This window comes from Anolis carolinensis, chromosome 1 (assembly GCF_035594765.1).
Source record: "Anolis carolinensis isolate JA03-04 chromosome 1, rAnoCar3.1.pri, whole genome shotgun sequence".
In the NCBI taxonomy this organism is placed as follows: Eukaryota; Metazoa; Chordata; class Lepidosauria; order Squamata; family Dactyloidae; genus Anolis; species Anolis carolinensis.
The window spans coordinates 325,993,834-326,008,453 of NC_085841.1; the positions used below are offsets into that span (position 1 = coordinate 325,993,834).

Here is a 14,620-nt window from a genome sequence, read left to right on the forward strand (position 1 = left end):
GTGTTATTCTGACCTATTTAGGATATGTAGTATATGCACACATTACAGTGCAGTATACAGCTTATAGAAATTTAGCAAAACTTTTATACATAGTCTTAAATGTTTGAGGCTTCAATATAACTAAAGGTATAGCACTTCTGTGGGGAGCCCCCTGTGGTGCAACGTGTTAAAGCTCTGAGCTGCTGAACTTGCGGACTGAAAGGTCGTATGTTCGAATCCAGGGAGCAGAGTGAGCGCCTGCTGTTAGCCCCAGCTTCTGCCAACCTAGCAGTTTGAAAACATGCAAATGTGAGTAGATGAATAGTTACCGCTTCTGTGGGAAGGTAACAGCGCTTCATGCAGTCATGCCAGCCACATTACTGTGGAAGCGTCTACAGACAATGCCGGCTCTTTGGCTTAGAAATGGAGATGAGCACCAACCCCCAGAGTCAGACACGACTGGACTTAATGTCAGGGGAAAACCTTTATCTAACCTATAGCACTTTTGTGACAAATTGATTTTGGGGGAGATGAATAAGTAGTTTGGAGCAAACTGCCAAGAACAAAATAAAATAAAAATGAGGTGTCTGTAATACACACATGAAAGGCATTAGCCTGATACACACATCATGCATAATAGGCTATGTGTGTATGTGGGTCTGTGTATGGGTAGAATCTAAAAGAAGCACCTCTGCTCTCTCTACAAGGCACTGCTTCTAGCATTTTTGAATGCGTGAGCAGGGAAATAGTAGTAAGTAACCAGTGGTATCTGGTCTCCTGTGGCAATACTGGTGTTTTCCCCTCTCTGTAGAATAAACTTCAAATTATTCACTGGTCATATCAAAATTCATAATTTTAGGGCCCAAAAATTCCCCTTGACTTGAATATGAGATCAAGTTATACACAAGATTATAGAGTAAATATTCTTATGATAATAGGGCTTTTATATTTCTTTCCATTTTAACTACAGATCTGCTATTGATCTTGAAGAAATGGCTTCTGGCCTCAACAAAAGGAAAATGATTCAACATGCTGTCTTCAAAGAACTTGTCAAGGTAAAACATCAATACTTATTTTTAATCTGTATGTCTGTCTCTAATATAGTCAGACATTCATGTCTTCCTTATTTCCCTTACCAGATATTTCGTTCTTCAGATCCAGACTTCATATGTGACTCTTACATGGTTATACTTTTCAGGTGTGGGTATCTGCTATCTTACTTAGACTTGACACTGAAAAGGGTGCTTATATTACTTTGCTGCAACAGTGCAGATGCTGTTCTGTCCCAGCTGTTTTAAATATATTTTATTAGCAACACTATTTTCAAGCTTAATCTGTTGAACATAGTAGTTTTTTTACTCAAGCAAGCCTTGCCCTTGACATAAGTCGCATTAGTTTAGTTCAGTTTTCAAGCCAACTCACAATTTGTGTTACTTGAGGTTGGATGTGATTTCCGAATTGGTTAACTGTCCTTGTTCTGCCTATTGAGCCTATTCTTTATAGAGGGAGGAATAGAAAACAAATGGAGGGAGTGGGGGAAAGCGAACCGTTCTCAAATATGACCTTTCTTTAAGTTTGAGAACCTAAATTACAGTTGTATTCTGAATCAGAATTTGAATGTCATATCTAAATTAAACCATATACAGTAGAGTCTCACTTATCCAACACTTGCTTGTCCAACGTTCTGGATTATCCAACGCATTTTTATAGTCAATGTTTTCAATATATCGTGATATTTTGGTGCTAAATTCATAAATACAGTAATTACTACATAGCATTACTACGTATTGAACTACTTTTTCTGCCAAATTTGTTGTCTAACATGATGTTTTGGTGCTTAATTTGTAAAATCATAACCTATTTTATGTTTAATGGGCTTTTTCTTAATCTCTCCTTATTATCCAACATATTCGCTTATCCAACGTTCTGCCGGCCCGTTTAGGTTGGATAAGTGAGACTCTACTGTACTAGTCTAAATTAATCATTGTGTAGATTTTACATCAATTGCATATGATCATCCCTGTTGGTTGAGTTATGAAGTAAGCTCTTATTACATAAGCAGCTCCAAATGTTGTCTGAAAACCTTCTTATAAATTCAACAGAGCTCTAGAAGTAGCCTTAAGAGTGGCATGTAAAGCTGCTATTGAAGGAGCTAAAGTAGCAAAAAGCTCTTGTACTCCCCTGAAATGGCAATCTGACACAGAACTGCATATACTAGCCCTTGTATTCCCTTGAAACGGCAATCTGATACAATACTGTGATTAAGGAAAAACTGATTAAATGGAAACATGATTTCCCCCATGTTGCAGCTTCTTTTCACACTCCACCCATTGTCCATGTATTAATTTATTTAAAGCAAGCTCATTTGCATATATTTGCTCTACTCTATCTCTCCCGAATGTTAATATTTTTACTTAGAACACATTTCCTATTTTTAGGTTCTGTAGGAACTGCTGTTTGCTACAAATAAATTGGTATATACTAGCTAAAAAGAATTTTATCAGTTTCCCTTATCCACTTTCAAAGATCTCCATTTAGAGTTTGAAATTGATAATCCTATCCTGTGCCTGGCATAGAAAGTAGAGCAGCACCACTCCTAGTTTCCTGCAAATCACGATGGCTCTGAGATTGCTCTTATTCCCTGACATCAGTTTGTAATGGCATTATGTGTAAGATAGTGGTTTGGATGAGTTGTAAGAACCACTGGGTTAAAAATAAAGGTAGGTTGATCTATTTTCCTCCTGTAGAATTCGCATGTAACAGATATAAAAGTGTTTAAATTTCTCACTTTCAGAATTGCGGGCAAAACAGGAATTTTGAAGAAAATCTACTGTTGAAATTGCATTCCTTGTAAATCTTGTGTATCTTCTTAGTTTGAGACTAAGCTTTCTAAAACACAGATATACTATTATTCTACAGCTTGTTGATCCTGGGGTCAAAGCTTGGACACCAACAAAAGGAAAACAGAACATCATAATGTTTGTGGGGTTGCAGGGAAGTGGCAAGACAACTTCATGTTCAAAGGTAACGCTGCATATTTCACAGTCTTTAATGTTTTCTTTAAAGTAGGGATCAACATATATAAATAGAGTTGAACTGCCACGTGTAGCATGTGCAAATAGGCAAAAAGATGTCAGATGCTTAATATTTCAAAATATGATTATTCACAGTTGAAATACTAGGAGTTGTGGTAACCTCATGTAAAATCTACTTCTCAGGAATAATCCTGTCCTGTATTGCTTTAACATTTTATTTGACATGTATACAAATAAAATGTTTTGTACTATTTACTTCAACATTCATTAACATGCCAACAGACTATAATCTTATGCTAATTATTGTTTGTACCACACAAAAGCAGAAAAAAACAAGGTGTATATTTCAGTCTTCATTTTGACTTTAGAAAAAATGAAAACATGATGTAATGCCTTGTGGGAAGCATTTTTAATACGTATTTGCACTTTAATTACAATTTGGATTTCTTATTTACAGTTGGCGTACTATTATCAGAGGAAAGGCTGGAAGACATGCTTGATATGTGCAGATACATACAGAGCAGGTGAGTACATTTGTTGTCAAGTTAGTTTATTTTTGCAAGTTATGCATGTTTTTTTTTTTTAAATATAAATCTTTATTAGAAGTTTCCATGTATATGATAAAATAGCGTTGGGGAGATAAAGAATAAAAAGAGAAAGATAGAGGTAAAAGTGAGGGGGCAGATAGAGGGGCGACAGAGATGGAGGAAAAGAAAATAAATAATAATAATAATAATAATAATAATAATAATAATGAAATAATAATAATAAAAAAGAATTAAATAAATATTTTTTTTGATAAAAATAGGTCTTCCAGGTCTTTCGGTGGGGTTGGGTTCTTCTGCTCTTACTTCTTTCTCCTTCTTCATCCAGTCTTATTCCTTTTGTGTGTGTATATATATCTAAATGTGTGACCTCTTTTTTATTCGTTTTTCCTTTCTCCTTCTTATTTATGTAGTTCTCTACTTGTTGCCAATTTGTTTCTTTTCTTGGTTTTCCCTGTTGTTTAGACATTAAAAAGGTTAATCTGTCCATATTTTTTATTTCTAAAATTTTAGTTAGCCAATCTATTTTATTAGGAATTTCTTTTTGTCTCCAAGATCTCCCATATATAATTCTAGCTGCCGTTGTTAAATATGTTATTATCTTTTCTTCATTTGAACCTGGGGGGAAGTTTGAAATGCCTAATAGGTATATTTCAGGTGTTTTATTAAACTTTTTATCCAAAATCATTTGTGTACTCTCATGGATTTTTGTCCAGAATTCTTTTACTCTTTTACATGTCCACCAAATGTGGAAGTATGAACCCTCTTCCTCTCTACATTTCCAGCGTTTTGTACTCATACTTTTGTTTATTAGTCCTAATCTTTTTGGTGTTATATGCCATCTGTAGAACATCTTTGTCCAGTTTTCCTTTAAGTCATATGAATATGTAAGTTTTAGTTTCCTACCCCAGCATGCCTCCCATTCTTCCGATCGTATCGATCTCCCAATATTTCTCGCCCATTTAATCATGCAATCTTTAATTATTTCAGTTTCTGTATCCCATTCCAGTAGTATTCTATATATTTTCGATATTGTTTTTCTTTCTGTATTAAAGATTCTATCCCATCTATTATTATTTTCCATAAAACCCATAGTTTTGTCTTTTTTAAAGAATTCCTTGAGTTGGCCATACTGTAGCCATGATATGTTTGAATACTTTATTTTTATCTCTTGTTGTGTTTTTAATATATGCTCTGAATCCTGTTTCTTTATTAGTTCCTCATATTTTGGCCAACTTGACCATCCCAGTAGCTTCCTTTGTGATGCTTCTAAGGGTGATAACCATGCAAGTTATGCATGTTTTATAGGGTTAACAAGCTGTGTTTGTATCGTACAGGTGCTTTTGACCAGTTAAAACAGAATGCAACAAAAGCAAGAATTCCATTTTATGGCAGGTATGTCTCCTTAACCATTAAGATTAATTATCAAATTAAGATCTGTAGAAGCTCAGCGAGCTAATTAATGATCCAATTCAACTAGAGTAATGATTACGAGTACATAGTTGAATATAATCATTAAAAGATGTTTCACAAATTGATACATTTGGTTGTTTGGAGTCATTGCCTTAGTGTTAGATGATCACTAGTTTTCAGTAGATGTCTGTATAAGAATGAGGTTGTGCTATCTCCATGTACTTTCACGGAACAATCTGGCTCTCCTAGGCAATACACATTGCTCTGAATCAGAGTTTGTAAGCACAGCTGCATAAACAGGTTCTTGAGAGTATGTTAGTGTATATAGTAGTCACGTCAGTAGGGGCTCCTTGCTGATTGTCAGTTGTGTACTTGCAGAGTAGTTTCTACTGCTTCCTTCTGACCGGTTTTGGGAATAATTGTCTGAAAAAGAAGGAAATCTCTTGTGCTAAGCCAAAAGCTATTGGTTCTCTGGGTAAGATGGTCCCTCCTTTTGACCTAGAGGCTGAATTTGGAAAATTTCTCAAGGGTCACATTAGAGGTGTGTAGGCCTAAGGGCACAGAAGGGGACCAAACAAAAATCAGTGTGACCAGATGTAATATTTACTAATTAGGATACTTTTCATTCAAGTATAAGCACAGCTCAAATCTAAGTATGTCTTCTTAGGAATAAGTCCCAACACAACAGCTTACTGGGATGAAAATAACATTTCAGTTCTATGCTATAACTTCTTATCTCTCTGATCATTGGTTCACAAGTCAAAGAAATTTGTGGGATGGATGGGAATATCTGCAGGTTGAATCTGGTCAACAGATTGGATGATCACCATTTTTGGCCTGCAGTGGTGACAAGTGAGAACCATCTCATAATTTCACATAAGTATGTTTTTGCCTGTTGCAACAGTTATACAGAGATGGATCCTGTAATTATTGCATCAGAAGGTGTTGAAAAATTTAAGAATGAAAACTTTGAAATAATAATCGTTGATACAAGTGGTCGTCACAAACAGGAAGATTCCCTTTTTGAAGAAATGTTGCAAGTTGCTAATGCCATAGTAAGTATTGTATGAGTCATATAAGGCAGCTTTGGAGTTGTTACAATAGATAATACTTTATATATAAAATAATGATCAAACAGTGTGAAGGAGCAATTCGTACAATCTTTGAATGTCTTAATTATTCAGATTCTTAAACATAGAAGCTTTTTAGATGTGCAAACAGACAGCATGATCCCCAACATTTTGCAATCAGCTGTAAAGTAATCTAGATTCAGAAGGACTTACTTTCAAGTAAGCTTGTACAGGAATGTAACGTTCTTGTATTTTACTGGTCCATGCAGTCACAAAGAGTTGGAGACGACTAAACGACTGAGGAGCAGCTTGAAATTTGGATTGGGAGTTACACCAAAGGAGTCATAAATGTGTAGTTTCAAGTCCAGAATAACTACTAGCTTTAAGTAATCAGGGCTGTTGTTGAAGTTGTTGAAGAAATTGTTATATTCCTTGATAAAGTGTAGACATGTATGTGTGTTTTAGATTTTTAAATATCTTGTCCCTGTTCCTTTATGTTTACTTGCCTCTAAACAATAATAAAGATAGAAGGGGTCCTAATTTTCCAACTTCTTTTGTTTATATAAACATTTTTAGCAACCAGACAATATTGTTTATGTGATGGATGCCTCTATTGGTCAAGCCTGTGAAGCTCAAGCAAAAGCATTTAAAGACAAAGTTGATGTCGCCTCTGTGATCGTGACAAAACTTGATGGTCATGCAAAAGGAGGTGGGGCACTCAGTGCGTAAGTATTGTTTTGATTTGATTTATATCCCACTTTTCTCCTCAATGGGACTCAAAATGATTTACAATATAAATTAAAACAGAATATGAAGTACAAAGTTAAAAAATACTAAATCAGTCACTCAGTTTAAAGAACCAATTAAAAACATTAACAATTAAAAACACCTACATACACATTGCACACTTTAAAACAGCAATCCAATTTCACATCATTCTACTACTACTACCCTGTTTCCCCGAAAATAAGACAGTGTCTTATATTAATTTTCTCTCCCAAAGATGCTCTAGGTCTTATTTTCAGGGGATGTCTTATTTTTCCATGAAGAAGAATTCACATTTATTGTTGAACAAAAAAAAATGAACTTTTATTATATACTGTACAGTAGTTGTCATCACAAACCAGCATAACCAGACAAACTGTGAATCCTATCAAGAATTCCTTGTTATTTCCATGTACAACACTCTATGGTACATACATTTACCGATCCTGCATGCTCTGGTGTTCTGTTCGGCAGGCATGCTTCCAAACAAAACCTTTGCTAGGTCTTACTTTCAGGGGAGGCCTTATATTTAGCAATTCAGCAAAACTTCTACTAGGTCTTATTTTCTGGGGATGTCTTATTTTAGGGGAAACAGGGTATTATTATTTACTTTATTTATACCCCCCCCCCTCAACCTTGCGGAAGGCCAGCAGGGATGGGGCCATCCTGGTCTCTCTTGGGAGGGAGTAACTACCAAAAAGACCCTCTCCCATGTTCCCACCAAATGCGCTTGAGTGAGCATTCAGCAAGCCAAAGGTGAAGCCCATTTAAACAGAAGGTCTTTTCTCTTCCTCATGGGGCTGAAAGTAGCACTCTGAATCACTCCATAGTAAAACATTTCTGAAATTATAGAACTAAACCTGACTTACATTTTGTCAGTTAGTTAATGTGGCACCTTTTTATTTTGTTTTTGTGGAAACATAAGTACAGTAGAGTCCCGCTTATCCGACTTCCGCTTATCCGACGTACCGTATTATCCGACGCAAGTCAGCTCAGTGGTTGCTCTAGCACAGCAGGCCTCTCCCATCGGAGCATCCAGCCTGTACTGCCGCGTCTCGCCCTTCCTGGCAAAATGCAGCGGGCTTCTCCACTCGTCGGGAAGGGCGGGAGGACCTCTGCATGTTGCTGATACTCAATCAGCTGCTCTGCTCGCTGGGGGGAGCGGGGGGCCTTCTGCATGTTGCTGCTTAGAGAAACTTCTCTAAGCAGCAACACTTTCGGCTTCACCAGTCGCCAGGAGGAGTGGAAGGCTGTCTGCATGTTGCTGCCTAGCAACACGCAGTCAGCTGCTCCACTCCCCGGGAGGCGCAGGGGGGGGGGGATCTGCATGTTACTGCATAGAGAAACTTCTCTAAGCAGCAACACTTTCAGATTTTCCAGTCGCTGGGAGCGGAGGGCTCCCTGCATGTTACTGCATAGAGAAACTTCTCTAAACAGCAACACTTGGCTTCCCCAGTCGCTGGGAGGAGTGGAAGGCCATCTGCATGTTGTTGCCAAGCAACACGCAGCCAGCTACTCCACTCGCCAGGAGGAGGAGGGGGGCGGGGGGGGGGCTCTGCATGTTACTGCATAGAGAAACTTCTCTAAGCAGCAACACTTAGTCGGCTGCTCCATTTGCCAGGCGCTGAACAGGAAATGGTGAGAGCCCTGAATGAGCTACAAAACATTCTTGCATTCATCTTATAGGAAGGGATGGCTGTTTTCACTCTAGTGTTCACATAATATTGCTTCTTTCCCTTTTAGAGAAATAATACCTGTCCTTTATTTTGGTTTATGGTCAGGCATTCATATCCTAAGCACTCAAGTACTCCAGGGCAGTGGGAAAGCAAATGAGATTAAAACTACAGTATGCTCACAAAGTAGGACTGAACCTGAAGAAAAACTGTTGAGTTAATGCTGCTTTATTTCTCCATATCTGACTCCTTACACTTCCAGAGGCCCTATTTATTGAACTGCTTTTTCTGTGGATTTGTTATAAAACATGATGTTTTGGTGCTAAATTAATAAATACAGTAATTACTACATAACATTACCATGTATTGAACTGCTTTTTCTGAGGATTTGTTGTCTAACATGATGTTTTGGTGCTTAATTTGTAAAATCATAATGTAATTTGATGTTTAATAGGCTTTTATTTAACCCCTCCTTATTATCCAGCATATTCGCTTATCCAACGTTCTGCCGGCCCGTTTACGTTGGATAAGTGAGACTCTACTGTATTGTGAATACAGATAGTTATCTGATTACTGCAATGCAGTGCTGGGAAGAATGGCTGTTCTTTTCAATACTGTCAGTTTTTCCATTAACAAAATTCAGAGATTTTAATATTTAATGTTTGATGTACAGTATAAATCTAGTTTTCCCAGTCTGGTCACAAAGAGAATTTTAAACTTTTTCCCATGCATCAATTGTAGCTTATCTCATGAGGATTTTTCATATTAAGCTTTTCAGTTGAGAACATTACAGTATATCTTACTTAATAGATGTTGTCTTTCAGATTTTAAATTTTGCTCATTCTGAGTTTAACTAACATGTAGTACATTTTATGCTGCATTGCAGAGTTGCTGCCACTAAAAGTCCAATCATTTTCATTGGTACTGGTGAACATATAGATGACTTTGAACCCTTTAAAACACAGCCTTTTATCAGCAAACTTCTTGGTATGTATTGCAGGAGTTTCTGTCTAATATTGTGGCTTCTTCAAACCTTACCTTTTCTCACAGGTGCTTTACTTTGTTGCTGAAGATGCTATCATTTTTTTGTTTTTGTTTTCCAGGTATGGGAGATATTGAAGGATTGATAGATAAAGTAAATGAATTAAAGTTAGATGACAACGAGGCTCTCATAGAGAAACTAAAACATGGTAAGCTATACAAAAAAACATTTATAATATGCTCTTCAGCGGCTTAATGATCTGCTTGTTCTAGAAAGTACATGGTGCTTTACAAGTAAAGGAACAACAAAACAGTTCCCTGTTGCCAGGCTTTACATTCTAATAAAGACACAGCACAAGAAGAAAAAGGGATGGCAGTGTAGGAAGAATTAAGTTCAGTAGCCGCTGCCTCTTCCCTTCTCTCTCCAGTGGCCGGGGCAGTGGAAACAGGGTTGGGAGCAGGGCCTTTCTTCAGCTGGAGGGCTTAGGCATGATGGAGTTGTGCCTACCTCTTCTGTCCCTCAGAGGCCACAGAAGGTCACTTGAAATGAAGGGAGGGTCTTTCCTTAGCTCATGGGCCTAGGTGTAATGTGGCTGTGCCTGCCTCTTGTTCTCTCCTGCCAAGGGCACAGTAGTGGTCATCTGTTGCGGCTGCTTTGATTGTTCTTTTCCTACATAGCAGGGGGTTGGACTAGATAGCCCATGTGGTCTCTTTATTATTCTATGATTCTATGAGATGGAGGGAAAGGCTCCATCTGTTTCTGGGCCTAGGTATAATGAAGCTGTGCCGGCTTCTTCTTGTTCTTGTATTTTTCCAAGATAAAAATTTAACCAGTATCTTCTGTGCTTCAGGTCAATTTACTTTGAGAGACATGTATGAACAGTTCCAAAACATCATGAAAATGGGGCCCTTCAGTCAAATCTTGGTAACTATAGCTGAAACTTTAACGTTTTGGATTTTTAAAAAGATCTTCATAAGATTCTGCACTATACAATTAAGCCTTTATCTGATTTTTAAAACTCCATAAAGATATCACTCTGTACTTGAAAGAGGTACTATTTTCCCATTTCTTTATTTCTTCTGTAGGGTATGATTCCTGGTTTTGGAACAGATTTTATGAGTAAAGGCAATGAACAGGAATCAATGGCAAGGCTAAGGAAACTGATGACAATAATGGACAGTATGAATGATCAAGGTAATGTTTCCATTTGTTTAAAACTGAACAACAGAGGTGTTGAAGTGTATTATACTGTCAGGACAGTGAACAAGCTTAAAAACTTAAATCTTTATATTTCATAATACCTAAATTCTAAGATATAAATTTTGAAGCTGGACTTGCCTCTCCATGAACAAGAAGAGTTATTCTTCTCGTTATGGAAGCGGGATCTAGTGGAAACTTTTTGCAGGTGGTGGCTTTCTCCATTTCTCCTTGGAATTCCTTATACCATCTTCTTGCACATTTTTGGAGGACCTTCTCGAGAAATGTGGGAGGTATCATGGAAGGATGCAGAAGAAAGGGAGAAATGGAGAATGTTGTTTTCCCTTGCTCTAATGACTCGAGCCTTGGAGAAGTTCTGTTTTTTTTTACGTAAGTGCCTAATCAAATACTATTTTATAGTGTTATAAATAGCTTTAGTTGCTGCTTTTAAAAGCGGGATTTCTCTGCTTGAAATCTATAGGAAATGTGAGGGCATAACGTAGCATCAATATTACGTCTTCAATGTTAAGATTTTATTAAGCTGCTAGTATAGAAGCTATGTTGTTGTTTTTTAACAAAAGCAAATTAGGAATGTACTTCAAAGCACTTTTACATTTTATGTTACAGAATGAATGTACTTTAATCTTACTTTTTTCTGATTACAGAACTAGATAGTACAGATGGGGCCAAAGTTTTCAGCAAACAACCTGGAAGAATCCAAAGAGTAGCAAGAGGTTCTGGCGTCTCAACTAGGGATGTTCAAGAACTACTAACACAGTACACAAAATTTGCACAAATGGTGAAAAAGATGGGAGGCATCAAAGGACTTTTCAAAGGTGAGAATATGACTATATGGTTTGGATGTTTGAAAGTGAATCACTTGCTACATTTTAGAAACTTTAATTTTCAGTTCACATTAAAATGTCACAGGTACTGTAATATTTAGGTATATGGAATGATCTTTTAACAGGAATGCCATTTCCAGGTATCTTTTTGAAAGAAGTTAAGTACTTGTGTCATTTGGGGAACGGATTCATGTTTATAATTCTGTTCTAGAAAATTATGTTTACCATGAACAAAGATGAGACTGAGTCATAAATGATAAGTGAGCAGACAGTATTACTGTCATTAGATCTTCTATCGAGACAAAAAAATAATTTTCCAGTACCAAAGTTCAGCGTATTCCTAATGTTAATTCAGTGGTGCAGGAATAAAAATTATTAAAGCCCCCCTTTTCTGTCTTTTAAGGTGGTGATATGTCAAAGAACGTAAACCCATCCCAGATGGCAAAATTAAACCAACAGATGGCAAAGATGATGGATCCTAGAGTTCTTCACCACATGGGTAATGAGGTTTTTTTTTTTTGTCTTAATGATAGAGGCAAATGAAGTTCTTGTATTTAACAACTTTAATACTCTAATAATATGTACATGCATGTTATCCAACAATCACATTCATATTAACTAGAAAATAACGGGCCAATAAAGTATTTAGAAAGACCCTTCAGTGTATCTAGAAAATAATAATAATAATAATAATAATAATAATAATACTTTATTTATACCCCGCCACCATCTCCCCAACGGGGACTCGGGGAGGCTTACATGGGGCCATGCCCAAGACAATACAATATAACAAAATATAAAAACAACATATCAAAATACAATTAAACAATACAAAATAACAATGCACAGTACAGAACAAAATCAAAAGCAAAAGCAACATAACATAACAAGGGCGGGCCGCATGGACACAAAGTTAAAACTCGGGGTAAGAAGAGATAAGAATAAAACCATGGGGAATAGGGACATGAGATAGTGAAACAGTCTAGAGGATAGATGTTGGGGGGAGTAACAAAGGAGGTATATGACAGTTACTCTCCGAAAGCACACCGGAAGAGCCATGTTTTTAAGTCTTTCCTAAAGGCTAAAAGAGTGGGGGCTTGCCTGATCTCAATGGGCAGTGAGTTCCACAAACGGGGGGCCACAGCAGAAAAGGCCCTCTCCCTTGTTCCCACAAGGCGGGCCTGAGATAAAGGCAGTGGCGACAGGAGGGCCTCCCCTGATGATCGAAGGGCACGGGCAGGTTTATGGTAGGAGATACAGTCACGAAGGTAGGTGGGTCCCAAACCGTTTAGGGCTTTATAAATGATGGTCTGCACCTTGAATTGGGACCGGAAAATGAACGGCAGCCAGTGGAGCTCCTTAAACAAGGGAGTAGATCTCTCCCTGTAACTCGCTCCCGTTATTAATCTGGCAGCCGAGCGTTGGACCAATTGTAATTTCCGGGCCGTCTTCAAGGGAAGCCCCACGTAGAGCGCATTACAGTATGGAACTGTAGCCTTCCAAATGTGTTGGATTGTAATTTCCATGATCTCTCACCTTTGGTTGGTTATACCAGTTAAAGTTTTGGGGAAATCCCACCCACCCTTTTTAAAGAAACACAAGCTTAAAATAACTTACTCCATTTAATGTTATCCCAAAGTAATGCTGAAAAGTTTATATTTAATTTTACGCTTCTGTTCCAGGTGGCATGGCAGGATTGCAGTCAATGATGAGGCAATTTCAACAAGGTGCTGCTGGAAACATGAAAGGCATGATGGGATTTAATAACATGTAAAATAAAAGCCTTAATAAACTGACTTGGAAAACCGTATTTGCTGAAACATCACTAAAAGAATGAGATCTCCTATTTTTACAGTGGAGGAGAATCTTATTGCAGCAAGTGACACTTTTGAAACTTCAATTCTGAGAATTTCTAGATTTATTTCTAGAAATGTGGGTATATTTTTGCTTAAATTAGCCTTTTCTCTTTTAATTTTGATGTTACCTGGATAATTTAAGTTAAAAATTAAATTATGTACAAATTTAATATTTAGAGGGAACTTTTTAATTGCCTCAGATGGCAGCCGTTATATTTGTAAACAATTCAGATCTTTGGTTAATATCAATATGTCACAAATATACTGTAAAATAAACTTAAGTGGTTGAAAATTTAAGAGCTGAATTTTTATGACATTGCACTGGGCCCTTGAAATAAGGCTGTTGCAAGGGAAAAAAGCTTTTGCCACCGTTGACTTGCTCTCTGAATGTATTGAAGTGCCCTTGATGAACCCTGCTTCCTTGATGCAGATGTACTGGTATTTACTTTGGACAAAATGACGTAGTTTATGCATTTAAACACCCAACACCTTTGTCTGTTCTGTTTTCTACTCAGCAAGGCAGAACTTATACCTTCTCAAAATGGCAACACTTCATTGTGTTCCAAAAACAAATATTTATTCTTCCCCTCCAAAATGGTCATTATTTGGAGGGTAACTATTTTCAAGTAAAATGTTTTCTTGTAATTTTTTCCTGAGTCTTCATGATACTTTATGTTTAAGACCCAATACCAGAACAAATGCACTAATAAATATGTCTAATTTTTTTGCTGTTTTCATTTTATGGCACTTTCTATTGTCAGAGGCTACGCCATTTTTCCTGAATAACCGGTTAAGCAGCAGGAAGCTACAAAGAAATTTGGGGAGTGCCAGCACTAAATGCTTCATGTTTGCTTTTTAAAGAGTAACTAGTCTTTAATTAAGCCTTTTGGAGCCAACTTTTTATATAAAGTTCCTTTAAAATAACTTTAGAAAAGATACATGTGAATATTTACAATGCTAGTTTGTTAGGTGCCTTGAGGACTGAAACAGGAAGGGATAAAACCCTTGTTTGAAAGGACAGGGAAAATATTCTACTTCTCTCAAGAGAACCCCACCTTCAGTCTTGGTTCTGACTTCCATAGAAAAGCAAGTTGCTCTAGCCTGCTTATACATAACTCTTGGAACAGTGGCCTGAACACTAATGACATCTTATGAATGGCCCTTTTGTTCTTCCCATCTTTCAGTGATCAGACTGAGGACAATAATGTTTCTTTCAGTGTTTTGACAACCAGTTTTATGTTATCACTGCTTCCTAAAAAT

The 14,620-nt window shown here is 37.1% G+C and overlaps 1 protein-coding gene across 4 annotated transcripts in view; it reads left to right on the top strand.

Annotated features, from left to right (window-relative positions):
- srp54 (signal recognition particle 54) overlaps positions 1 to 14,620 on the top strand; it is a 45,543-nt gene that overhangs the window by 9,004 nt on the left and 21,919 nt on the right. For 3 of the 4 annotated variants that reach the window (XM_008103386.3, XM_062968268.1, XM_062968269.1), the window contains exons 4-16: positions 950 to 1,034; positions 2,899 to 3,003; positions 3,472 to 3,538; positions 4,897 to 4,954; positions 5,877 to 6,027; positions 6,619 to 6,767; positions 9,367 to 9,467; positions 9,584 to 9,670; positions 10,313 to 10,386; positions 10,548 to 10,656; positions 11,325 to 11,495; positions 11,908 to 12,003; positions 13,187 to 13,657. In XM_008103386.3, coding sequence (XP_008101593.1) covers positions 950 to 1,034; positions 2,899 to 3,003; positions 3,472 to 3,538; positions 4,897 to 4,954; positions 5,877 to 6,027; positions 6,619 to 6,767; positions 9,367 to 9,467; positions 9,584 to 9,670; positions 10,313 to 10,386; positions 10,548 to 10,656; positions 11,325 to 11,495; positions 11,908 to 12,003; positions 13,187 to 13,278 — 1,345 coding nt within the window. In that variant the 3' untranslated portion in view covers positions 13,279 to 13,657. Of the gene's footprint in view, positions 1 to 949; positions 1,035 to 2,898; positions 3,004 to 3,471; positions 3,539 to 4,896; positions 4,955 to 5,876; positions 6,028 to 6,618; positions 6,768 to 9,366; positions 9,468 to 9,583; positions 9,671 to 10,312; positions 10,387 to 10,547; positions 10,657 to 11,324; positions 11,496 to 11,907; positions 12,004 to 13,186; positions 13,658 to 14,620 lie in introns of those variants that run through there. The other variant, XM_062968270.1, reaches the window with a different exon arrangement.